The sequence below is a fragment of the Acomys minous genome, assembly GCF_964271855.1.
Source record: "Acomys minous genome assembly, chromosome: 15".
Taxonomy (NCBI): Eukaryota; Metazoa; Chordata; class Mammalia; order Rodentia; family Muridae; genus Acomys; species Acomys minous.
The window spans coordinates 86,472,216-86,499,362 of NC_140497.1; the positions used below are offsets into that span (position 1 = coordinate 86,472,216).

Below are 27,147 nucleotides of genomic sequence, written 5' to 3' on the forward strand. Positions count from 1 at the left end.
GAGCACTTACGTGTTGTAGCTGTGAATGTAAATCTTATGCGCTGTCATCTGCTGCAGCGAGAACACGTGGACCACCATGCGGTGAAGCACATCACTGGTCTCTGCAAAGAACTGGTCAAAGCCCCAGCACTTCTCCTGGTCAGCTTCCAGGATGTTTGCAAGGACTGGGGTAAGCAGTGCCTGAAGACCCCTGAAATAGTATTTAAAAAAGGTACTTGAAGAGAAAGTGTCACAGTGTAAAGCCACCATATCTGCAAAGAAAAAACAAATCAAAGAAAATGTGTGGTGGTTTGAATAAGAATGGGCCCCATGCACTGGAGAAATGGCTCAGAGGTTAAGAGCACTGGCTGCGCTTCCAAAGGTCCTGAGTTCAATTCCCAGCAACCACATGGTGGCTCACAACCATCTGTAATGAGATCTGGTGCCCTCTTCTGGGCATACAGATATACATGCAGGCAGAACATTGTATTGATAATAAATAAATGAATCTAAAAAAAAAAAAAAAAAAAAAAGAATGGGCCCCACAGGCTCATATATTGGAATGCTTAGTCCACGGAGGGGGACAATCTCAAAAACTTAGAAGGCGTTGCTTTGTGTTCTCTCTCTCTCTCTCTCTCTCTCTCTCTCTCTCTCTCTCTCTCTCTCTCTCTCCCTCCCTCTCCCTTCCTCCCTCTCTCTGCCTTTAGTTACTTTTCTAGCACCACGCTCCCTGCCACAATGAAAATGGACTGACCCTCTGAAACTGTAAGCCAGTAAAATGCTTTCTTTTATAAAAGTGTTGCCTTGGTCATGGTGTCTCTTCACAGCAATAGAGCACAGATTAAGATAAATTGCTATTTTCTTATAGGCTGCAAATCCTCTATCTAAAACATGTGGAACCAGAAATGTTTGAGCTTTAGAGTTTTCCAAGGATTTGGGGGTATTTGTACCCATGTGATTATTGTGGGGATTAGATCCAGGTCCAAATGCAAAATCCCTTTCACATATCTATAATATACATGGCTTGATGGATTTTGCAGTTTTTTTAGTGAGTCCACATTCTGGTTGCACATGAAATAATGTATGAAATTTTCTGTTTCTGGTATTATGTCAATGTTCAAGTTATGAACATCATAGGACTTTTAATGCTGAACTTACATTTTTAGATTTTTAAAAAATTAAACTTGCCAACTTTCCAGAAAGCCAGATTACCTTTATCTGATACCCCTTGCCAATGACCTAAGGGCTGCAGCATGTTATCTGACCTGCTAAGCATTGCTGCCTTTGTTTCACTCCTGTGTCTTCCCTCACTTTCCCAAACACATCGTGGACATGAAGGACTACCCAGGTGAGATCAGCTGGCCAGAACCAGGAGCACATGAGAGTAAGATGCTCTTCAGCTTCCAGCAAGGGGCCTTTAATGTCCTTGCAATATGGCACTCCAAAATGTATTTTATATACAGCCCCTTTAGTGTGTTTCTTTGGGAAGTAAAATTGCTAGGATAATCTAGTGGCCAGTTTGTGCTAACTCAACATGGTAAAACCTCTGGCTAAAATGTTCACATACTTAAAAATCTGAAGCTCCAGACCAACTTGCTCTGACTCAGCCTTTTTTTTTTTCCTCTTTGTTTTGTTTTGTTTTGTTTTTTGAGACAGGGTTTCTCTGTCACACAGAGCTCTGGCTGTCCTGGACTTCTGTAGACCAGGCTGGCCTCAAACTCACAGAGATCCGCCTGCCTCTTCCTCCTGAGTGCTGGGATTAAAGGTGTGCACCACTACGCCTTGCTGACTCAGCCTTTCAATAAATGTTCAAATAAAATATCTCTCCAGTGGTGGGACCTCTAATACTTTTCACTTAAAGCAGCTAGGTTAGGGTTCTCTCTCTTGTAACCCAACATTTAAATGTGCAAGGGACAGGCACTGAAACAATCCTTGTCTACTGGGAGACAATTTACAAACTTTGTCCATTAGGCATCTACTCTCCCTGGTGTGAGGACGGACCATTCCTCTCTGATGCCCCACCTCCTCCAGGTGGGAGGAGAGACAATTGTAAGGACCTAGCCAAGCTTGTTGGGTAGCAGCATACAGTAGCTAATCCAGAGCAAAGCTAGGGGTGCTTAACCATCTGAGAAAGCAAGCTACTGAGCACCCAGACCATGCAAATGCCAGTCTGGGAGTTCCAGCATGACAGTAGCTGTCTGGGGTGCCAGGAAGCAGGGTTACATCAAGTGGAGGAAACAGAAGAGTGAACTGAGTAACGGAAAGAGCAAATTGAGAGCACAGCCTGAGAGCACAGAGGCAGTGAGCTCTGACCTGCACACATGGTAACCTTCAACTACAGAGTCAGCCAGCTCGTCGTCACTTCAACAGTGAGGTGGACTCCTCTGTTGCTATCCAGTGCTGGCTGGCACACAGGAAGGAGCATGGCTAACCTTTTCTCAGGTCATAGCATTTCGCTTAGTAGTTTTCATTGCTCACTTGAGGAACTTAAAGTCTTTACTATTTAATACAAACAAAAGTCACTCAAAGCTCCTTCTGAGATCTAGGAACTCTGATGAAGATTTCTCTGCGGAAAGCTGCTGTGGATGAGGTTTGCCTCCCTCTGGGAACACACCGGCTGCCTGCAGCTCAGTAGAGTGACCACTGCAGTGCAGTAATTAACTGGCACAGGCTCCTGCCTGAGCCCTTTACACTCTACCAGATTCTCTTAGGGGTAATATTTCCTAAATCAAAATAACACAAATCACTGTAACTGTGAAATTCCGCTCGCCAATGTTGGGGCTGATCTTGAGCTACTATGCATTCAAATGTTAATTGCTTGTCCCCCCAAGATCTTTACTAATGATGTTGTGTACACTTTGCCAGAGAGGACGCAGGAGCAGGGGGCCGTGGGGAGTGGACCAGGAGCACCTGCGGAGAGCAGCAACTTGCTCTGAGGATTGACCTGACAGGAGAGAAGCAGCCCAAATGGAGAACAAGTGCAACTATTTATGGGGGTTTTGCCTGGTAGACAAGATAGCTTAGAGGGTTAACATCTGCCCAGCCTAAGTGCATTAAGGCTTATTAAAAATCTAACAGGTGGGGCTGGAGAGATGGCTCAGAGGTTAAGAGTGCCACCTGCTCTTCCAAAGGACCTGAGTTCAATTCCCAGCAACCACATGGTGGCTCACAACCATCTATAATGTGATCTGATGCTTTCTTCTGGCTTGCAGGTGTACATTCAGGCAGAAGACTCTACACATAATAAATAAATAAATAAATCTTAAAAAAAAATCCAACAGGTTTCTGTGTCTCTTATTTATAACTGCCACTTTAATAATTATTCAACACTCCAACACAACACACTTATTTTGGCTCATCTAGTTACATAACACAGCTTTTTGTGTGTTTGTTTTTTGTTCTTGTTTTGTTTTTTGAGACAAGGTCTCTCTGTGTTAGCCTTGGTTGTCCTGGACTCGCTTTGTAGACCAGGCTGGCCTCGAACTCACAGTGATGCTTGCCTCTGCCTCCTGAGTGCTCGGATTAAAGGCGTGCGCCACCATGCCCGGCCATAACACAAGTTTATGTCAGAAAATGTCTAAAAAGGTGAAATATGAAACTTTCATTTTTCCTGGAGAGGTGTGAAGGAGGGTTGAGACAGGGTCTCATTCAGTAGCTCAGGTAATCCTGAAACTCATTATGTAGCCCAGGCTGGCCTCAACCCATGGTGATCTTCCTGTTTCTGCCTCCCAAATACTGGGCTTATAGGCATGAACTACCACCTGGCTTTTTTTTACTTAGTCAGTTTGTTTATTTTTTGGGGTCAGGGTCTCATTGCTATGTAGCTCTGGCCATGCTAGAACAATGAAGCCCAGGCTAGCCCTGAACTTGTGGTGCTCCTCCAGCTCTGATTCCTGAGTGATGCGATTATAGGTGTATTACTACCACGCCCAGCTACTTTTAATTTTCTATTAATCAATTCTTTCTTTGTGATAATCTGACAACATAATTTTTAGAGTTCTGGCTGCTAAATTAAGACCTTGCAAACATTTGAAATGCTGGAAAAAGTACTAGTCATGTTTGTTTGTTTCCTTCCTTCCTTCCACCTTATTTTCTGAGACATGGTCTCGTGTTATGTAGCTCTCACTATTCTGGAACTCACTATATAGGCCAGACTGGTACTGAACTCACAAGAGATCCTCCTGCCTCTGCCTTCCAAGTACTGGAATTAAAGGTGAGCACCACCATGCCAGGCCTAGTAATGCTGATTTTCCATTCTTTTAACAATCTGGATATTTCTTTTTAAATACGGAGGATATTAAACTGGTGTAAGTCCAATTAAAACCTTACTTCTAGTTACACCACTATCTGTGGCCCATCAGCATAAAAGTCCTTAGTAGAGCCAGGCGTGGTGGTGCCATCAGCATAAAAGACCTCAGCAGAGCCAGGGCGTGGTGGTGCCATCAGCATAAAAGTCCTTAGTACAGCCGGGCGTGGTGGTGCCATCAGCATAAAAGTCCTCAGTAGAGCCTGGCGTGGTGGTGCCATCAGCATAAAAGTCCTCAGTAGAGCCTGGCGTGGTGGTGCCATCAGCATAAAAGTCCTTAGTACAGCCAGGCGTGGTGGTGCACACCTTTAATCCCAGCACTCAGGGAGGCAGAGGCAGGTGGATCTCTATGAGTTTGAGGATAGCCTGATCTACAAAGCCAGGACAGCAGGACTAGACATAGAAACCCTTTGTAGACCAGCCTGGCCTTGAATTTACAGAGCTCTGCCTGCCTCTGCCTCCCTAGTGCTGGGATTACAGGTGGGCACCACTGCACCCAGCTTGAAAAGAATTTCAAGACACATGAGACCTAATCTTAAGAACACATGCCCTATATCCGCAGGAAGTGATCCCTGAAGCTCAGCTCAGAATGGTTACATCACACCAAATGCAGAAAATCAAGTGGTTGAACCTAATAAACATAAAAATTCAGAAGTGATAGTCCATGCCTGTCATCCCAGCTTGTGGGAGGTAGAGGCAGAAGGATTATCAGTCTGGGCCACATACTGAGTTGAAGGCTAGCCTGGGCTACAGAGCAAGCCTCAAAAAACAAAACCGACAGAAACAACAAACAAAGACAACCCTGAAAATATGCTTAAATACTTGAATGTTTTTAGGATTTTCAGACACAGAAGTTTCAGCACTAGGTGCCAAAGGCTAAGAGTCAGGCACACTACACTTACCGAGAAAGACTACAAGAAACAGGCATGTCTGCACTCCAGTCAATTGGCCCATTTTCTGCTTTCTGCACTCCAGATATCGCACCTGAGGGCTTTCCAGTGATTATTTTGTACCTTGGGAGAAAGAGCAGCAGAATAAGGAAAGCAGGCATTACTGCACGGCCTATTAGCGACCCGGCACAAGTGTTCTTCAGTTGTGCCTACAGTCGTCTGCGAGAGCAAACGCTGTGATAGCAACAGGGTGCATGAAACAATCCAAACATGTTGACTCTGACCGAAGGGAACGGCAGCTGTACAAATGCTATCTACATGCCATAATTAATTTTCATTTGGGAGCCCAGAGTGTCATGAACAGCATCCTGATGTTCACAACAAATACATCAACTTTCCACCTGAAAAAATGGGGCAATCACAAAGAAAGTGACATCACTGAGTATGGCTAGACCATAAACAGCTCCTCGTCCTTTTTACCATATTGTCCAAAGGCACGGACACGCAGACTATAAAGTCACTGCAAAATGAGCCGTAGAAGGGGGATAAAACTACACACAGCACAGTACCAGAAAAAGCCTCTGCACAGTCTGAAAGCTCACACACATGTAGGAACAGATGCTCTAATATGAAAAGCCACATGGTGAGTGTGATACTAAGATGTGAGCAGGGCCAGGCTGGCGGGGACACAGGGAAGGTGAGGATGTGTGCAGTGAGTCAGGGCAGCCGGGCTGTAGGTCTCAGCACCTGTCTTCCCTGTAAGAGTGACTTACCTGCATGAAAGCATTCAGCATCAATAGGCAGTATCTCACATCAGCCAGAGGACAGTGTTCATGTTGGATAATTTTTAGTTTATCATCTAAACAAACGTGCTCTGAGCAAATCACTGTATTTTTTGTTTTTAAAAAACTAGACCTGATCAGTAATTTGATGGATAGAGACTGCTCTTTCTTTCATTGAGGCAGCCATAGTTTCTGCCTCAAGAGATGTTTTAAAATTAAACCAAAATTAGCCAGACGTGGTGGTGCACTCCTGTAATCTCAGCACTCCGGAGGCAGAGGCAGGTGGATCTCTATGAGTTTGAGGTCTGCCTAGTTTACAAAGTGAGTCCATGACAGTCCAGGCTACACAGACAACCCCTGTCTTGAAAAACCAAAAACCAAACCAAACTAAAATTTCTCTATCTTGTTCTTGATTTTTTTGTTTGTTTATTTACTATCCATGGCTTTGTGTATTATTCATTTCTCCAATAATATGGCAGCATATATATGTATACAGTGCTGTGGGGCTGGAGAGGTGGCTCAGCAAGCAAGAACACTGACTGATCTTGGACAGGATCTGGGTTCAGTTCCCAGCACGGACAGCACTGTTCACAACCATCTGTGGTCTCAGTTCCAGGCCATCCTCTGGCCAGGTACCAGGTACACAGACATACATCCAGGAAAACACTTATACACATAAAATATGAATGTTAAATGTATATGACTACACTACAGAAATGCTTTCTCTCTGGATGGAACCTCTAACAACAGAGACAAAATTACTGCCAAAATGTCATTTTTACAGTGATCAATCAGTTCAGTGGAAGGTAAGAAATAAATTTCCTTGGTTCTATTTCTCTAGAGAAGTATATTGGTTTTTGTTGTTGTTGTTTCAGCTGCACAGAAAAGAGGTGACAAGCACACAAAGTGGTACAGAGAAATGAAATCTGCTTAAGCAAAACTCAGAAAACAGCACATACATAACAACGGATCTGAGACGAAGGACTGTTTATACTCTGTGCACATTTAAACATGATTTGGAAAATTACACCAACATTCTTAGCGGGTTGCACTCTTAGTAAAATCCAGGTAGCCTAAGTATCAGAAAAAGCCAGTCTTCATTAGTTTCATCAATTTCATTTTCTCCAACATATGGAGAAACAAGATAGTATATATGTGTGTGTGTGTGTGTGTGTTTATGTATAAACACATATAAATTTTAGAAGCCACTTACATCACTTCTTTATTCCTCCGAGGCCCCTCAAAAGGTCTAAATGGCAGCGATCCAGTAGCTGCGTGGTAGAATGTCACCCCAATACTCCAAAGGTCAACTGTAGCCCCGTATTTCTTTTGATGATCTTTCCTCAGCACTGCTCTCTCATACATGTCCGGGTGCTGAAAGAGAAAAACATTATGAGCTTATGACTTAAGTATAATAAAAAACCGAGTACTCAACAGTGCTAGAAGTCCTATCATGATTTCCTCAGACTTTCACTTTTCCATTCTCAAAAGACTATTTTGGGCTGGAGGAAGACAGCTCAGTGGATAAAGGTGCCTGTGACAAAGCCCAGTGACCCCTGAGTCTAACCTCTGAGACAAACATGGCAAAGGAGAGCGGTGACTACCACCAGCTGTCCTCTGACTTCTACAAGGGTGCTGCGGCATGTGCATGCCTCCCCCCAAAAATAGAGGCAATAAAAAATTTAAGCTCAATAATTCTAACTGACCCCAACCCCTATCCAGCAATTTTCCAATCTGCTGCTTCCTACCAAAGCAAAACGTCCCTCGCCTCACTGCCCTGAGCCCAAAGGGGCCTCTGGACCTCTCCTGGCCAGACGTTTCTCAATCTTCAGGTGCCTTCTCTGCACACAAACCCATTGCACCGCTAAAGAGGTGGCTCAGTGGTTAAGAGCGCTGGCTACTCTTCCAGGGGGCATCGGCGCCCACATGGCAGCTCACAAGAGTCTGTAATCCCAGTTCCAGGGCATCTGAGCTGACACACAGACACACATGCAGGCAAAACACCAATGCACAAACACACACAAAAATCCACTGCATTAGTATATACCCATAAACAACCAAGAATTTTTGCTGCTGGCTTTTTGTTGATTTGAGGTAGGGTTTCATTCCATAGCCCTGGCTTACCTGGGACATTCTTTTTTAAAGATGTATGTATGTATGTATGTATGTATGTATGTATGTATGTATGTATGTATAACATATACAGTGTTCTGCCTGCACATCAGAAGAGCCACCATGTGGTTGCTGGGAATTGAACTCAGGACCTTTGGGAAGAACAGCCAGTACTCTTAATCACTGGAGCCATCTCTCTAGCCCTGGAATGTTCTATATAGACATGGCTGGCCTTGAACTTGTACCTATACTCTTGCTTCTGCCTCTCAAGTACTGGGATCAAGCTGTGAGTCACCACAACTGGGACACCCTCTAAGACTGCCCAGTAGAAAATTGCAGTACACTTAGAAATCAATTCTTTCTCTGTTTTTTGTTTTTCAAGACAGGGTCTCTCTGTGTAGCCCTGGCTGTCCTGGACTCACTTTGTAGACCAGGCTGGCCTCGAACTCACAGCAATCTGCCTGCCTCTGCCTCTTGAGTGCTGGGACTAAAGGTGTGCGCCACCACCTGGCTTAGAAATCAATTCTTAACTCCCTTCATGCATACCATATTCATAAGAATAGGAAGCTGAGTGTTTGTCATAAATTTATATAATATTTTATAGGCCTGTGACCCGTAACTCCATGTGCAATACATTATCCGGTTATTAAAATGAAACTATCAGTACTGTGTGACTTACCAAGTACTCTTCGGTGCCATACAGCGACACAAACTGCTCATCATCCTCTAGCTCTCTAGCGGCACCGAAGTCTGTGAGTTTGTACACAGACTGTCCGTCCTCCCCTATGACACGCATGATGTTTCCTGGCTTGATGTCGCGGTGCACGATGCCATTCTCTCGGAGGTGGTTCATCCCACCCACTTTGGCAGTAAACACAGAACAAACAAATCACAATGCAGGCCTCCATCCGTAGCGCGTCTCAGACTCCGGGACCTGACGCATTCATACACACTCTAACTTACGTTGTTGTGTGCATTGCCTCCTTTTATTCTAAGAAACAGACCCCTCTCTATAAACACCCACATCACATACATCCACACTCCAGCACAAATGTGTGTATGCACAATGTCATGCTTCAACCACAAGGAGTTTTAGATAAGAACTAGGGCCCACGGAAGTGTGCTGTCTCTGATAACTACTAGGCCAATGAACAAAAGAGTCGTAAGCCCATGGCGTCCTGAACTATCTCTGGTGATACAGACAAAATGATAAGATCCCAGAAAGATGCCCAGTGTTCACCAGTTTTACACATTTTTGCTGTTGTTTTTTGAGATGGTTTCTCTGTGTAACAGCCTAGGCTGTCCTGAAACTCACTCTGTAGACCAGGCTGGCCTTGAACTGAGATCCACCTGCTTCTGCCTCTTTGAGTGCTGGGATTAAAGCTGTGTGCCACCATGTCCAGCTCTTGTTTTATACTTATTTTACTTTGGGAAAAAAAATGTTACAAAAAGAAGTTGGCATCAACATATATAAAACAGTTTAAAACAAAACAAAGCCAGTTAGGAGCTGGAGAGATGGCTCAGCAGTTAAGAGCACTGTCTGCTCTTCCAAAAGACCTGGGTTCAGTTCCTAGCACCAACATGGCAGCTCACAACTGTAACTCCAACTCCAGGTGATTGGACACCCTCACACCAATGCACATAAAATTAAATAGATTATTTTTCAAAAGTAGCAAAAGTAGGGCATAGTGTGACCCTTGTTCTCTTATGTTGTGCTTCTTATGGTCAGTGCTTCCCAGTCTGTGTTTTTGTCTTCAGGGCAAAGGCATTGATGCTGCCAGAATTAAGTTGCCTGGCTTACAGGCAGGGCCATCAGCTGAGATCACAGGCATGGACCACCAGCCGGGCCTTCTCAAACATCTGACTCTTCACTAGTCTTTTAAGAAAATAACAGAACTGGGGGTTGGAGAGATGGCTCAGAGGTTAAGAGCGCTGATTGTTCTTCTAAAGATCCTGAGTTCAATTCCCAGCAACCACATGGTGGCTCACAGCCATCTGTAATGAGATCTGATGCCTTCTTCTAGCAAGCAGGTAGAACACTGTATACATAATAAATAAATAAATAAATCTTAAAAAAAACCCCAAAAAATTATTGAAATACACATACACACAAACACACGTGCTTCATATCACTTGCCATTCATTTTTAAAAACTATACCATTCAATAATTTTTAACAGAGTTGTATAACTGCCACCATTAACATCACAATATTTTTATCACGCTTCAAATAAAAGCTGTTTGTGCCTGGTCAGAGCAGCTCTGCAGCCACTGGTAGGTACTCTCGCACGGTAAGACAGTCATTCACCTGCTTTTTGTTTTTGTGGACTGACTGTACATTTATGTGAATGAGATGACACTGTGATCCTTTGTCTCTTGCTTCTTTCACTCTGTACACTTTTAAGATTTACCCACATTTTAGCATGTGTCAAGATCTCATCTCTTTACTTTTTGATTAAGAACTTTATTCATGGCCGAGTGTGGTGTGTTTGCCTTTAATTCCAGCACTAGGGAGGCAGAGGCAGGCAGATTGCTGTGAATTCGAGGCCAGCCTGGTCTACAAAATGAGTTTAGGACAGCCAAGGCTACAAAGAGAAACCCTGTCTCGAGAGAAAAAAATAAAAGTATTCATTTTTGGTATGTACGTGTAGTTAGTTTTTGCCAACTTGACCAGGAAGAGGGAACCTCCGTTGGTAAATGCCTCCATTAGATTGACCTTTAGCCATGCTTGTGGTATTTTCTTGATTGCCGAGTGACGTGGAAGGCCCAGCCCACTGTGGGCAGTGCTGCCCCAGGTCAGGTGGCCCTGGGAGGTATGAGAACAGTAACTGAAATCGGAGAGCAAGCCAGTCAGCGGTGTTTCTGTTTCAATTCCTGCTTTGGCTTCCCTAAGCAATGGCTGTGATCAGGAGATCACAAACACACCCCCTCCCCAGCTGCTGTTGTTTATCACAGCGGCAAAATCCAATCTACAACAGTCTGTGTGACGTGTGTGTGGCTATGTGTATTTTTCTAAAGACAGGATCTTGTGTTGCAGAGCTGGCCTTGAACTTGTATGTAACAGAGGACACCCTGGACTCCTGATCCTGCTGCCTTTACTTCTTAATGCTGGACATACGAACTGGCCTCACCACCTGTGGCTTCATTTCTTTTCATGAATGAATAATATTTCATTATATGGATATAAAACATCCTATCTATTTGTCAGTTGATATTTGGGTTGCCTTGATTTTATTTTTTAGCTATTATGAATAATGAATGCTACAACAGATATGTAAATGTTTGTGTGGATATGTTTTTAATTCTTCTGGTATGCCTATCAGAATTGACACAGCATACAGTTATTTTATATTTAGTCTTCTTGTGGAACTGTCGAACTATTTCCTAAAGGGCCGTACCACTTTACAAGCCCACAGCAGTGCATGCCAGAACTGCTTCTCCACATCCTTTCCAATGCTTGCTCTCGGTCTTTGGAGCCTCATGGTAAGAAGTGGCATTTCATGAGAATTTCCTTAGTAATAATGATGTTGAACACTCCTTAAAATACTTGCTGAACATCAGTCTACCCTTTCTTTTTGATAAATGTCTGGTCAAACCCTTTCACAAACTTTAAACCTGTCTTTCTGATAGGTATCTGGACAGCACATCTTAAGTGTGATCTGCAAACACTTCTGTCTGTGGGCTCTCTTTTCAGTTATTGTCTCAAATAAGTTGTGGTTTTAATCTTTATTTATTTTATGTATGGGTACTTTGCGTGCAAGTGTACCTACACCAAATGCATCCTTGGTGTCTGTGGAGGCCACAAAGGCACTATATTCCTCGAGACTGCAGTTACATATGGTTGTTGAGCTGCCATGTGGGTTCTGGGAATTGAACCTGGGTCCTCTGAAAAAGCAGCCAGTGCCCCAACAGCTGAGCCGTCTCTCAAGTCCTGAAGTAAGTTTTTAACACTGATAAACCCTACTCATCTAACACTTCTTTAGGTACTTTGTGCTTTGGGTGTGGTCTCTAAGAAAACATTATATTAAAGTCCTTGTTTTGAACGTAGGAGATTAATGTTTCATTCTGTATCTTTAAATAATGTAGTAGTTTTGGTTTCTTTAAAAATTATGTTATATAAACAGGTTTTTGTCGTTGTGTTGTTGTCTTTGTTTTTTTGTTTTTTCGAGACAGGGCTTCTCTGTGTAGTCTTGGCTGTCCTGGACTCATTTTGTAGATGAGGCAGGCCTTGAACTCACAGTGATCTACCTGCCTCTGCCTCCCGAGTGTTGGGATTAAAGGCGTGCGCCACCACCGCCTAGCCAGATTTTTGTTTTAACCCCAAATCTGGGATATGGAGCTGCTTTTAGTTTGTCCACAGCTGATAATGGCCTTGTGCGACTCAGAGAGGGGCGTGGTCTTGCCAGCTGCAGGCAGTTTAACTCTGAGGACTGTGATGAGAGGGTATAAATGGCAGAGCACAGACATGGAGGAGGAGGAGACAAATGGGGAAAGAGAAAGGTTTGCTGGACTGCTGGATGTCCTGACGACTGAGACTGGTATTTTCCTGAAGAACCTGATGACCCTGGCCAGCCGGAACTAAGTCTAAAGAGACCTACGTCCCCTTTCCCTTCTTTCTCTCAGGGGATTGGAAAGGAGGCAGAGGTACCTTAGTACCCCAAATAAATAAGAGTTAAAAGTAGCACCTACAAAATAATATATGTATGAAGCCATATAAACAAACACACATATAAAACCATGTAAATAAACATACCCACATCTCGTAAAACAATTAAAAACTCCGATTCTGGTAGTCCATAGGCATTGGATGGCTCCTCTAGAACAGTGTATAAACTCCCACAGGGACAAAACTCCATGATGAGTACTTTGTGTCTTGTTGTTGTCTGATAAGGAGGAAAAGGTCACTAGTTGAGAATCGACAGGAAAGCAACAAAAGCAACTCTGGTTCCAGGGCAGCACTTGCCCACCTGACCTCACTCAAATGCAGGGCTTGCTACAAAGTTTCCATGACTCCTTTCACCAGGGACAGATGCAATGCTATAGTTCCCAGCACCCCCACAACCACCTGTAACTGCACTCCAGGGCCTCCATCGCTGTCTTGTTCTCCCCAGGCACTGGACATGTGAGCATACACACACAAATAAACAAATAAATCAGCATATACAGATAGATTGTATTACATATTAATAAAACTGAATTTGTTTGGAAGACAAGCCGTTGAAAACTAGCTAGCTTTCAACCATAAGATCATGGTGGCAGTATCAATATTTTTGTTCAAATCACTTAGTTTCTTCTGCATGATAACATATTTGGAACAATCTCCTTCTTATGATAATACTTTTATTTCAAGGAATGGAGTCCCAGCCTTAAAGAGCATGGGGAGCTGAAGGGCCGGCTCATGGTTAAGAGCAGGTACTGCTCTCCCAGAGCACCTGAGTTCAGTTTCCATCACCCAGTCAGGTGGCTCACAACTGCCTGCAACGTCCACTCCAGGGGACCTGATGCTTTCTTCTGGCGTGCAAGGGTACCTACACCAGCAACATAGACATAGATATAGACATGCACATGCACAAGCAATTTAAAACTGCAGTCTTAATGGAAAGACATACAAACGCCAACCTTGTTGTAACCCCCTTGGACCCTGTTACCCTTAAACCTTGTCAACCTATATCATAAAAATCCTGCTGTATAATGAATTTTACAATGATTGCTTTTATGGCTGTGAAGTGATTTTGCTTTTGACGTAAAAACTATTTCAGATGGTAGAAAAAGGGCTCAGAACAAAGGACAAATGTTGGCAGTTAGAGCCCACTGGAACCTACTCCATCCGGTTGTATGTATGTATGTATCTATCTATATGTTTATATGTCTGCGTGTCTGCGTGTTTGTGCATGTGTGACCTTTGTGGGAGTTCCCTTTGTCTTGCTTACTGAATGAATGTGTATATGTGAGTGAGGATTTTCTTTTTCTTTCCTGTGTCTCCCTAGCTCACAAAGAGTTAAAAAACCTCAGAGGTCTTTGCAGGCTGATTGCTTTGGGCCCTTGGCTTTTGAGTTAAAGAGCTGTTCACTCCTCGGGTCATTAAGTTTTGCACCTTGCAGAGAAAAAGTCTCTGGAGCACTTAATACAGCTGCCTCTGCATATGCCTGACTCAGTTTCCCCCTTGGCCTGTCAAAGCTGGGCTTGGCATGTGCTGTTGTGTGGGTGCTGGGACTCAAACCTAGGCCCTCCACAGGTGCAGGCAGTGCTCTTAACTTCTCATTTCCCCCACTCCCTGATTTTTTTTTTTTTTTCGAGACAGGGTCTCTCTGTGTAGCCTTGACTGTCTTGGACTCACTTTTTTTTTTTTTTTTTTTTTTTTTGGTTTTTCGAGACAGGGTCTCTCTGTGTTAGCCTTGGCTGTCCTGGACTCACTTTGTAGACCAGGCTGGCCTCGAACTCACAGCAATCCGCCCGCCTCTGCCTCCCGAGTGCTGGGATTAAAGGCGTGCGCCACCACGCCCGGCTACTTGGACTCACTTTGTAGTCTCTGATTTTCTTATGTGACATTCTGTAAGTATGTTGCCAGGTGAATAAACTCCTTTTCATTATTTCTTAACTACTGTGTAGCTGAAAATTAACTTTCACTTTGATTCCCTTCCCTCTTTTTTTCCTTTGTTTTTTGGTTACTTTTGTTTTTGTTTTGTTTTCCAGACAGGGCTTCTCTGTGTAGTCTTGGCTGACCTAGACTTACTTTGTAGACCAGGCTGGCCTCGAATTCACAGCAATCCACCTGCCTCTGCCTCCCAAGTGCTGGGATTAAAGGCATGCATCACCATACCCGGCCAAAATTCACATTTTCATGCATGAAACTATTACTTATGCTTGATGAACCCTCAGAAATAATCAAGAATAACATCACCAGAATAAGGGATATACAATAATATCGTAAGAGGTCTTTACTGAATATCTATGTCTAAAAGCAAGAAGACTTCCACTTATTATTTCTTTTTTTCCCACTTATTATTTCTAAAATATTTTTCCTAATGGTCTACTTTATTTTAAGCCATCTTCCCTAAAATTAATACTTTTATAATTACGGCTTTAATTTCTAAATTACTACAAGTTTTACTCATTTACAAAGGTTTCTATCACTGTATTTTGCTTTGCTGTAAGATATTTTATTAATAGTTATGTGTATGTGTGCCTGGATAACCACAGAGGCCAACAGGACACATGGGATTCCTTGAAGCTGGGGTCACAGGTGACTAAGCTGCATGCTGTGGGTGTTGGTAACTGAACCTGGTCCTCTGGAAAAACAGCAAGCGCGCTCCCTCTCTCTCTCTCTATGGCGGGGGGTGGGGGGGGGGACAGGGTTTCTCTATGTAGTTTTGGCTGTCCTGGACTCGGCTTTGTAAACCAGGCTGGCCTTGAACTCAGAGATCCACCTGCCTTTGCCTCCCAAATGCTGGGGTTAAAGGCATGCACCACCATGCCTGGCAAATAACCATTTTTTTTGTTTGTTTGGTTTTTGAGATAGGGTTTCTCTGTGTAGCCCCAACTGTCTTAGAACTTTCTCTGTAGACCAGCCTGGCCTTGAACTCCACTTGCCTTTGCCTCATGAGTGCTGGGATTAAAGGTGCCTGGCTACAAATAACCAATTTTTTATTTTATTTATTTATATAGTTTTTATTTTTTTGAGACAGGGTTTCTCTGTGTAGCCTTGGCTGTCTTAGATTCAGTTTGTAGTCCAGGCTGGCCTTGAACTCACAGTGATCTGCCTGCCTCTGCCTCCTGAGTGCTGGGATTAAAGGCTTGCACCACCACGCCTGGCCACCAAATAACCGATTTTTTAAAAAAAGAAATAATTTATTTAATTTTAGTTTATGTGCATTGGTGTAAGAATGTCAGATTTCTCGGAACTGAAGTTACAGATGACAGTTGTCAGCTGCCATGTGGGTGCTGGGAATTGAACCTGGATCCTTTGGAAGAGCAGACAGTGCTCTTAACCACCAAGTCATCTCTCCAGCCCCCAAATAACCGATTTTTATACTACGCTTATCCTTTATTTTTATGCTTTCATTCTATGACACCTTGTTTCTCTCTTTATGTATTAAAGAAATGCCAGGGGGTAGAACACTTAATTACATGACCCATAGACTTTATGGCTTTGTAGCCTCTTTGGCTAGAGCCTGTCCTCTGAGTGGGAACTACCACAACACTATGACAAGCTTGAATACTTACCTCCTCTTCAATAGCAAATAATTTGACAATGTTTTTGTGATTGAGTTTTTTTAACACTTCAAATTCTCTCATTTGAACATCCACTGGGCGAAGGAAGCTTATGTTATTAAATACTTTGACAGCATACAAATCACCAGTTTTCTGGAAGATAAAGGAGACGAATCAGTCACTAGCATGTGATAACAATCTGTATCTTCACAGCACATAATGCATCTTTCATGTTCCTCACGGCACACCATGCATCCTTCATGTATCCTCATAGCACACCATGCATCCTTCATGTATCCTCACGGCACACCATGCATCCTTCATGTCCCTCACGGCACACCATGCATCCTTCATGTATCCTCACGGCACACCATGCATCCTTCATGTCCCTCACGGCACACCATGCATCCTTCATGTATCCTCACAGCACACCATGCATCCTTCATGTCCCTCACGGCACACCATGCATCCTTCATGTCCCTCACGGCACACCATGCATCCTTCATGTATCCTCACGGCACACCATGCATCCTTCATGTATCCTCACGGCACACCATGCATCCTTCATGTATCCTCACGGCACACCATGCATCCTTCATGTATCCTCACGGCACACCATGCATCCTTCATGTATCCTCACGGCACACCATGCATCCTTCATGTATCCCCACAGCATACCATGCATCCTTCATGGATCCTCACAGCACACCATGCATCCTTCATGGATCCTCACAGCACACCATGCATCCTTCATGGATCCTCACAGCACACCATGCATCCTTCATGTATCCTCACAGCACACCATGCATCCTTCATGTCCCTCACAGCACACCATGCATCCTTCATGTATCCTCACGGCACACCATGCATCCTTCATGTATCCTCACGGCACACCATGCATCCTTCATGTATCCTCACGGCACACCATGCATCCTTCATGTATCCCCACAGCATACCATGCATCCTTCATGTATCCTCACGGCACACCATGCATCCTTCATGTATCCCCACAGCATACCATGCATCCTTCATGTATCCTCACAGCACACCATGCATCCTTCATGTATCCTCACGGCACACCATGCATCCTTCATGGATCCTCACAGCACACCATGCATCCTTCATGTATCCCCACAGCATACCATGCATCCTTCATGTATCCTCACAGCACACCATGCATCCTTCATGTATCCTCACGGCACACCATGCATCCTTCATGTCCCTCACAGCACACCATGCATCCTTCATGTCCCTCACAGCACACCATGCATCCTTCATGGATCCTCACAGCACACCATGCATCCTTCATGTCCCTCACAGCACACCATGCATCCTTCATGTCCCTCACAGCACACCATGCATCCTTCATGTCCCTCACAGCACACCATGCATCCTTCATGGATCCTCACAGCACACCATGCATCCTTCATGTCCCTCACAGCACACCATGCATCCTTCATGTCCCTCACAGCACACCATGCATCCTTCATGTATCCTCACGGCACACCATGCATCCTTCATGTATCCTCACGGCATACCATGCATCCTTCATGTCCCTCACAGCACACCATGCATCCTTCATGTATCCTCACGGCACACCATGCATCCTTCATGTATCCTCACGGCACACCATGCATCCTTCATGTCCCTCACAGCACACCATGCATCCTTCATGGATCCTCACGGCACACCATGCATCCTTCATGTCCCTCACGGCACACCATGCATCCTTCATGTATCCTCACGGCACACCATGCATCCTTCATGTATCCTCACAGCACACCATGCATCCTTCATGTCCCTCACAGCACACCATGCATCCTTCATGTATCCTCACGGCACACCATGCATCCTTCATGTATCCTCACGGCACACCATGCATCCTTCATGTCCCTCACAGCACACCATGCATCCTTCATGGATCCTCACGGCACACCATGCATCCTTCATGTCCCTCACGGCACACCATGCATCCTTCATGTATCCTCACGGCACACCATGCATCCTTCATGTATCCTCACGGCACACCATGCATCCTTCATGTCCCTCACAGCACACCATGCATCCTTCATGTCCCTCACGGCACACCATGCATCCTTCATGTATCCTCACAGCACACCATGCATCCTTCATGTCCCTCACAGCACACCATGCATCCTTCATGTCCCTCACGGCACACCATGCATCCTTCATGTATCCTCACAGCATACCATGCATCCTTCATGTCCCTCACAGCACACCATGCATCCTTCATGTATCCTCACGGCACACCATGCATCCTTCATGTATCCTCACAGCACACCATGCATCCTTCATGTCCCTCACGGCACACCATGCATCCTTCATGTCCCTCACGGCACACCATGCATCCTTCATGTATCCTCACAGCACACCATGCATCCTTCATGTCCCTCACGGCACACCATGCATCCTTCATGTATCCTCACAGCACACCATGCATCCTTCATGTCCCTCACGGCACACCATGCATCCTTCATGTATCCTCACGGCACACCATGCATCCTTCATGTATCCCCACAGCATACCATGCATCCTTCATGGATCCTCACAGCACACCATGCATCCTTCATGGATCATCACAGCACACCATGCATCCTTCATGGATCCTCACAGCACACCATGCATCCTTCATGTATCCTCACGGCACACCATGCATCCTTCATGTCCCTCACGGCACACCATGCATCCTTCATGTATCCTCACAGCACACCATGCATCCTTCATGTCCCTCACGGCACACCATGCATCCTTCATGTCCCTCACAGCACACCATGCATCCTTCATGTCCCCCACAGCACACCATGCATCCTTCATGTATCCTCACAGCACACCATGCATCCTTCATGTCCCTCACGGCACACCATGCATCCTTCATGTATCCTCACAGCACACCATGCATCCTTCATGTCCCTCACGGCACACCATGCATCCTTCATGTATCCTCACGGCACACCATGCATCCTTCATGTATCCCCACAGCATACCATGCATCCTTCATGGATCCTCACAGCACACCATGCATCCTTCATGGATCATCACAGCACACCATGCATCCTTCATGGATCCTCACAGCACACCATGCATCCTTCATGTATCCTCACGGCACACCATGCATCCTTCATGTATCCTCACGGCATACCATGCATCCTTCATGTCCCTCACAGCACACCATGCATCCTTCATGTCCCTCACAGCACACCATGCATCCTTCATGTATCCTCACGGCACACCATGCATCCTTCATGGATCCTCACAGCACACCATGCATCCTTCATGTATCCTCACAGCACACTATGCATCCTTCATGTATCCTCACGGCACACCATGCATCCTTCATGTATCCTCACGGCACACCATGCATCCTTCATGTATCCCCACAGCATACCATGCATCCTTCATGGATCCTCACAGCACACCATGCATCCTTCATGTATCCTCACGGCACACCATGCATCCTTCATGTCCCTCATAGCACACCATGCATCCTTCATGTATCCTCACAGCACACCATGCATCCTTCATGTATCCTCACAGCACACCATGCATCCTTCATGTATCCTCACGGCACACCATGCATCCTTCATGGATCCTCACAGCACACCATGCATCCTTCATGTATCCTCACGGCACACCATGCATCCTTCATGTATCCTCACAACACACCATGCATCCTTCATGTATCCTCACGGCACACCATGCATCCTTCATGTCCCTCATAGCACACCATGCATCCTTCATGTATCCTCACAGCACACCATGCATCCTTCATGTATCCTCACAGCACACCATGCATCCTTCATGTATCCTCACAGCACACCATGCATCCTTCATGTCCCTCACAGCACACCATGCATCCTTCATGTATCCTCACGGCACACCATGCATCCTTCATGTATCCTCACGGCACACCATGCATCCTTCAGATCAAGCTTTTGGATTAGAGCTCCCGAATCTATAAAAGATTTTGGATCCCCAAGCTCACTGTTTCTTACACTACAAGCAGAACTTGCATGTGGCACGCAAAGACAGCCACGCGTGCAGCAGAAGATAACAGCTCTAGTGTGAAAAGGGAACCTCTATTGGAGAAGAAACTGAAAGTGAAGCTCCAAAGATTTCCCAGAGCCAAACATTTACAAACGAGAACAAAGACAAGGAAAATTATACTCTCCCTACAAAGATTTTATCAACATTATCAAAGCAATGCAATTCAATTTTTAGAAAATTTTGTCATTAGAATGAAACTCAATTTTTGGATATTTTTGTCATTAGCTGTGTTCAAGTGTGTTGGTACAAGTCTGAGAATGGAGGGCAGAGTGAACCTCCTGGTTAGATCATGCACTACAGGCGAGAGTGGGCTTCCTGGCTGGATCTCACCACTTCTTCCCACATAGCTATCTTCAACTTGAACTAGATGGGGCACTTGTTCCTTCATCAGCTCCTTTGCAGGGCAAGGACCTGCCAACTCTCTGCAGCTCCCTCCGGCCCTCCCTCCAAGTGGAGCACATGATGACATGCAGTAGCACACAACTACAGCTTCCTAGCACTACAAAATTAACCCGCCCTAAACTTCCTGCACTCACCCACTTCTTTCAGTCCCTGGACCCTGCAAGCTTCTCCCTGGAGGCCAGTGCAGGCCTCCCTTCTCCCCTCCCTGCATTCAGTCTCACTTTCCTGCTATTCAAGGCTTTATTTCCTCCGGACCAGTTCCTCCTGAGGGTGCAAGCATAGTCTCCATAGGGAGTAGGACCTCTCCTTCGGACTCTACTTCTCTTTCCCACAGATTCACAGTCATCTTCCTCCTCTTGCCACAGAGTCATTATCTTTTAAAACTATTTGCTGTTGTTAATAATTCCACTCCCCCCAACCCCCACTCCCACCCCCGGGTTTTCAAGACAGGGCTTCTCTGTGTAGTCCTTGTTGTCCTGAAGCTTTGTAGAGCAGGCTGGCCTTGAACTCTGAGACCCACCGGCCTCTGCCTCCTGAGTGCTGGGAATAAAGGCATGCACCACCACGCCCGGTTCAATCTCACCTCTCAATATCAGTATTTGAAGATCATTTTCTCTAAATGATCTCCACTGCCAAAGCCACACCAAATACAAAGAAATGTATGTTTCCTTGTAATTGTCTCAAACTCAGTCTATCCTAAGATTTTTTTCCTTAATTCTTTCTCTCTTTCTTCTTTCTCTCTTTCTTTCTTTCTTTCTTTCTTTCTTTCTTTCTTTCTTTCTTTCTTTCTTTCACAGGGTTTCTCTATGTAGCCTTGGATGTCCTGGATTTGATTTGTAGGCCTGGCTGGCCTCGAACTCAGACGGATCTGCCTGCCTCTGCCTCCTTGAGATGACAGGTGTGCACCACTGCACCAGCTTAAAAGGACCCCCCCCCCCCGTTACATTTATTTATTTTGCTGTGTGTGTAGGTCAGAAGGGGTATGCAGTAGTCTGTTTCCTCTTTCCACAAAGTGTGACCTGAGGATTAAATTTAGGTTGTTACAATTGTTAGGTTGGTTGCAATTGTCTTGACCTGCTAGGCCTTCTCCCAGCCAAATGAAGGTTTCCAATAGAGGAGCAAGCAATAGAAACAAAACGATGTTGCCACACACCCAGGGTAATCAGGGTGTGCATTTTGGACACATCTGTAGCCCGTCACACCTGTGAGGTAACTGGACCGAGACTGTACAGTTTCTGTTTATTCTCCTGCACTGCCACTGGTCATGCACTGTCACAAATCAAAGTTAGAAGGGTTCTATGCAAGGATCTGCGCGGTCAGCACACGCTTCCTACAAGTCACTTCTCTTTGAGATTATCCCACCCATGGACTCCATCACACACAACAGTAGCCAATACAACTCTCAGGAGAAAGACTTGGCTAAGGAGCATGGCGAGATGGCTCAGCGGATAAACACCTGCTGTGCAGCCTTGACGGCCTGAGTTCAATCCCCAGAACCAACAGGAGAGAGAGAACGGACTCCTGAAGGTTACCCTCTGACCTCCAACATGTATGCCATGGTAGCATAACTGTACCCACATACAACACATTAATAAATAAAACTTTTAAAGATTAAATAAGCAATATATTTTGAATGACAGTACATTTAAGAACATGGCATTTTAAGCAGTACACAAAAGTATGAACATCATAATAAAAAAATGTAAACAACTAAAGGAATGTAGGATTAAAAAAAAGATTTATATTATTATTATATTTATTTTCTGTGCATGGGTGTCTTGTGCATTTTGTGTTGGCTGGTGCACCTGAAGGGCAGAAGAAAGCATTCGATCTTCTGTAACTGGGTACAGACCACTGTGAGCTGCCATGTGGGTGCAGGGAATCAAATTCTTAACTGCTAAGGCAGCTCTCCAGCCTAATTTTACTGTTTTTAATCACGGGTACTTGTGTGTCTGTGTGTGGGCATGTAAACACTGAGTGCAGGTGCTCTGTGGAGGGCAGAGGCACCGGATGCCCCTGGAATTGGCATAATAAGCAGTTGTGAGCCATCTGACATAGGTACTAGGAACCAGAATCAGGTCCTCTGCAAGAGCAGTGTGTACTCTTAACCACTGAGCCACCGAGCCACCTCACACTCCACAACCTGCCTTTTAGTGCAGGGTCTCTTTCTGTGCGGCTTGGATGTCCTGGACTTGCTTTGTAGATCAGGCTGGCCTTGAATTAACAGAGATCTGCCTGCCTCTGCCTCCTGAGTGCTGGGATTAAAGGTGTGCACCACCATGCCTGGCTAGTGCGGTCTTAAATACTTGCAGTTGACACTGATATCACTAAGAACAATCACAGTTTCTGGAAAGACATCTCTGGAGAGACTATTAATGACCAAAATAAACTGGGTCATAGGAATCTCTCAGGTCAATTCTTATCCTCCTCAAAGCTGTTTAAAAAAAAAAAAAAAATATATATATATATATATATATACACATACATACATACACACACACATCTTTGTTTCTTTTTAGAACTTGATGCTGTCTTAGGGTATCTAGTTTGATCTTATCCATCCATTTATTCTTTCATCAGTGAATGTTTCAGAGGCTCTATCATGTCTAGGCACTTTACTGGGCAGCTAAGTAGGGAAAGGAGAGAGCTCGTAAACTATCTAGCAATGCCAGCACGTTAAATACACGTCAGCAGGTTACCACTACTGTCACTCAGTTTCCAACTTGTATCCTTCCTAATGGTACTTCGATACAAAATCAAACTTGTCATGTGCAGGGACTGCTCACTAATTATATGTAACAACTATAGGCCAGCCACAGTACCTGACACACACTAAGTAACCATTATAGTAACTGGAACAAAGGAAGGCCAGAGGTCAGATACTTTTCCACACTAAATTCTGTTGTTCTCTTCTCAGCACAAAACAAACAAGCAAAAAGCAATCTCTAGCAAAGAAATATCCAAGAATGGACGAAGTGAACTTAAATAAGGACCCAGAGCCCCCAAACAGTTCTAGAACCAAGAGGAAACTGTTAAAGCAGGCCATGTGACATTTATGATACATTCTTTATGAGCCATACAGCTGTTTGTAATCACAATCTCTCCCCAGAGGAAACAGCCCCTCACCCATGCATGCTTGCCTCAGTGACAATCTGAAAGCTATGGGAAAACAGAAGATTCCCCTGCCCCCTCAGAGTTCTTATGTCTGAAAATAAGAATTACAAGGCTCCAAACATCACTCACCGTAAAACAAACTCATAGTGTTGAAAAATCAGTCATCATCTGAGTTATAAAAGAACTTCTTACTCTATTATTTTTCCAGCTTTCTTCACATTTACCTCTGATTTCTTCATCCTAAATTATTTTAGTTTTTGGTTTTGTTTTTTAGACAGGGTTTTTCTGTGTAGCCTTGGCTGTTCTGGAACTTGCACTTTAGACCAGGCTAGCCTGGAACTCAAGATCCACATGCTTTTACTTCCTGAGTGCTGAGATTAAAGGAGTGCACCACCACCACTGGGCTATTCTAATTATCTTTAATTTCATCTTTCAATAGAGAACTCAACAAAATCCTTTATGTTCCTGACCTATGTAACTAGACTTGCTATTCTGTAGGTTCTTCTTTTTCCTACCCTTTATGTCCCAGTTTTAACCCCTATCACTAGATAGGAGAGAAAAAAGGATGGGGGGGGAGAGAGAGGTCCTTGAATCTAATTTCTTTCTCATTTCTTCTTTGAGAACAACTACTAACAAACCGTAACTGACTCCCCTGAATGATACCCCACCACCACCAGCCTCACCTCTCAGGACTCTAGCATTAGATACCATTTGAAGAGTTCCCAGAATTCCAAATGTCACACAACCACAGAAACCATCTGCAGCTGGCAAAAGCACGCCTCTGCTAGAGCACAAGGCAAATCATAGTCAGCTGCTGTGGACAGTCCAAAGCAGTCCCATATCCCCACACCTGGGATTAAAACAAAAACATATTCTTGCCTACAGACATGCTGCCAGGATCAACCCTTCTAATCCCACCCCCACTTCTACCAGCTCCAGATTGCCTCACAATAGGACACAGCCTTCCGGCTCCAGTTTCCCTGCACTTACTATTTCAGAGACAAGAATCACCTGTGAGGTCCTATCACTGTGCAGCTGCCTGCCCGCCATGCCTCCCTCGCCTACAAGTCACATCAGGGAGGCAGGTAGGAAACATTTCAGTCACTTCCGTTTTCTCCCAGTCTGTAAACTCACAGACAGATGCGTTCACTGCCCCAATACAAATTAAATCTTAATCACGAAAATCATAAAAATCCCTTTTCTTTAGGGAAAAAAAAAAAAAAAGCAACATCACAAAGCCAAACGTTTCCATGGAAAGGTGCAGGAGGAGAAAAAAGGGACACAGAGTGACACACTGCACCTACCTTATGCCGTCCACGGAAGACATTTGCGGTGGCCCCCTGGCCTAAGATATCAGACAAAAGCCACAGATGGTTAGAAGTGCTCTGCATCTCGGCTTGGTCAGGCGCTTCTCCTTACGCTAAGAGGAAAGAAGAGATTTGCATGTATGCTGTTAAGGAACCAATGCTGGCCATGTTTAGCCTGAAGTAGGCTACCCACTATTTAGTGCTAAGCTGAAGTGCATAAACGAACAGTCCAGGGTAAAATAATAACAATATTAGAGGATAAATGCTTATGTGGGCACAAGGAAAGGAACACCACCACCACACGATTAACTCACATACACATCCCCCATTATTTCTGCTATGCTTTGGAAATAGTACTTTCCCTATCTCCCAGCCTGGTCCTGAACTCGCCATATGACGCAGACTGGTCTTCTGTCTCAGCTTCCAGAATGATGTACCTGGCTTTTTTTTTCTTAAAGAATTTTGTGTATGAGTGTATGAGTCCGCACATGATGCCGGAGGAGGTGGGAATGCACTGGATCCTCAGGAGCTGGAGTCACAAGCAGCTGTGACCCCCAACTTGCTGTGGGTGCTGGGAGCTCAAGTCCCGTCCTCTGCAAGAGCAGCAACTGACCCATCTCTCCAACTCCCAGATCTGGCCCTTATTTTTTCCATATATTTAATTTAATTTGCATCTCAGAGCTGTAAGAATCATCTCTTTATCATCTAGTATGGTCTCTGGCAATCAGAGTAACACTGATTATATCTCCAACTATTCTGAAAGATTATTGATTTACAAAAACAAAACAAAACACCCAACCAAACCAAAAAACCCATTGATACAGGGTCTCCTTATAGCTCAAGTTGGCCTTGAACCTGCAATCTTCCTTTCTTCACCTTCCAAGTGCTGGGAGACAAATTAAAGTAGAAACTAGCGCAGCACACTAAACAGTCATAACTACAGGATAGTTCCACAATGCAAATTTTCACCTACAGAGAAACTGTAACTGAAAATCTCAGAAGTTATTGTTCCTGAAAAGCCAGGGTCTCTTCTGCTGTTTAAAAATAGTTTCCTGAGCAGGGCGTGGTGGCGCAAGCTTGTAATCCCAGCACTGGGCTGGGGTAAGTGGGGTGGGAGGGGTAGACACAGGAGGATCTCTGTTAGTTCGAGGCCAGCCTGGTCTACAAATTGAGTCCAGGACAACCAGGGCTACGCAAGGAAACCCTGCCTCAAAAAACCAAAATAAAACAAACAAAAGTTTCCTGGGCCAGTGAAACAGCTACGTGGACAAATGCACTTGCTGCCAAACCTTACCATCTGAGTTCAGTCTCTGGAACCCACATGGACTATCTGTGCATGAGCCTACACACATACGTGCACACACATACACAATAATAAAATGTAAAAGACACGGAAAAAGCAGTCTTTTCCCCTAACTTCTAAATGGACAAGCAAACACATGCCAAGAATGTATCACCAAGTCTTAAGACCCATGGACTGCAGACTTGCCTTTTAACACAAGAAAGCCTGAGTGAAGACGGCACAGTGGCTAGACACAGACGACTCCTGTAAGCTGTTGTAAGGTCAGATCACGGCAGCCTTAAGTCTTACAGTTCATTTCCAGGAAGTTGGAACACTCTGATCGTCCAAGGATGGTTAGGATCATAGGAAATGGCCAAGGGTCCAAGTTCCACCAATCTCTTATATACTAGCTATATTTATAATTTTATCACCTATGTAATCTAAATGTAATTTAGATAAGGAACTGTACATCCATCAGTCTGCCTGAAGTGAGAAAGAAGAATAAGGCCCCCTTTTCACAAACAAAAGATACACTTACCAGTTACTATGTTTCATTCAAGAGGTGATAAACCCAAGTATGTAATAGAAAACCTTCCCTGAGGTAGCACTGCTGTTAGATAACGGTGACAGTGTCATCAAGTACTCAGATGTATCTAGTGGGTAACTGAAAACACTCGCCAGCCAAGATACCTGCTCTC

General features: G+C 44.6%; 1 protein-coding gene across 1 annotated transcript in view; it reads right to left on the minus strand.

The window, feature by feature from the left end:
- Positions 1-27,147, minus strand: part of TBK1 (TANK binding kinase 1) — a 45,903-nt gene that overhangs the window by 17,905 nt on the left and 851 nt on the right. Inside the window, exons 2-8 of the mRNA XM_084759998.1 lie at positions 25,165-25,280; positions 16,292-16,432; positions 12,822-12,951; positions 8,749-8,930; positions 7,171-7,331; positions 5,188-5,298; positions 11-190 (exon numbers count right to left, since the gene is read on the minus strand). Coding sequence (XP_084616124.1) covers positions 11-190; positions 5,188-5,298; positions 7,171-7,331; positions 8,749-8,930; positions 12,822-12,951; positions 16,292-16,432; positions 25,165-25,251 — 992 coding nt within the window. The 5' untranslated portion in view covers positions 25,252-25,280. The remainder of the gene's footprint in view (positions 1-10; positions 191-5,187; positions 5,299-7,170; positions 7,332-8,748; positions 8,931-12,821; positions 12,952-16,291; positions 16,433-25,164; positions 25,281-27,147) is intronic.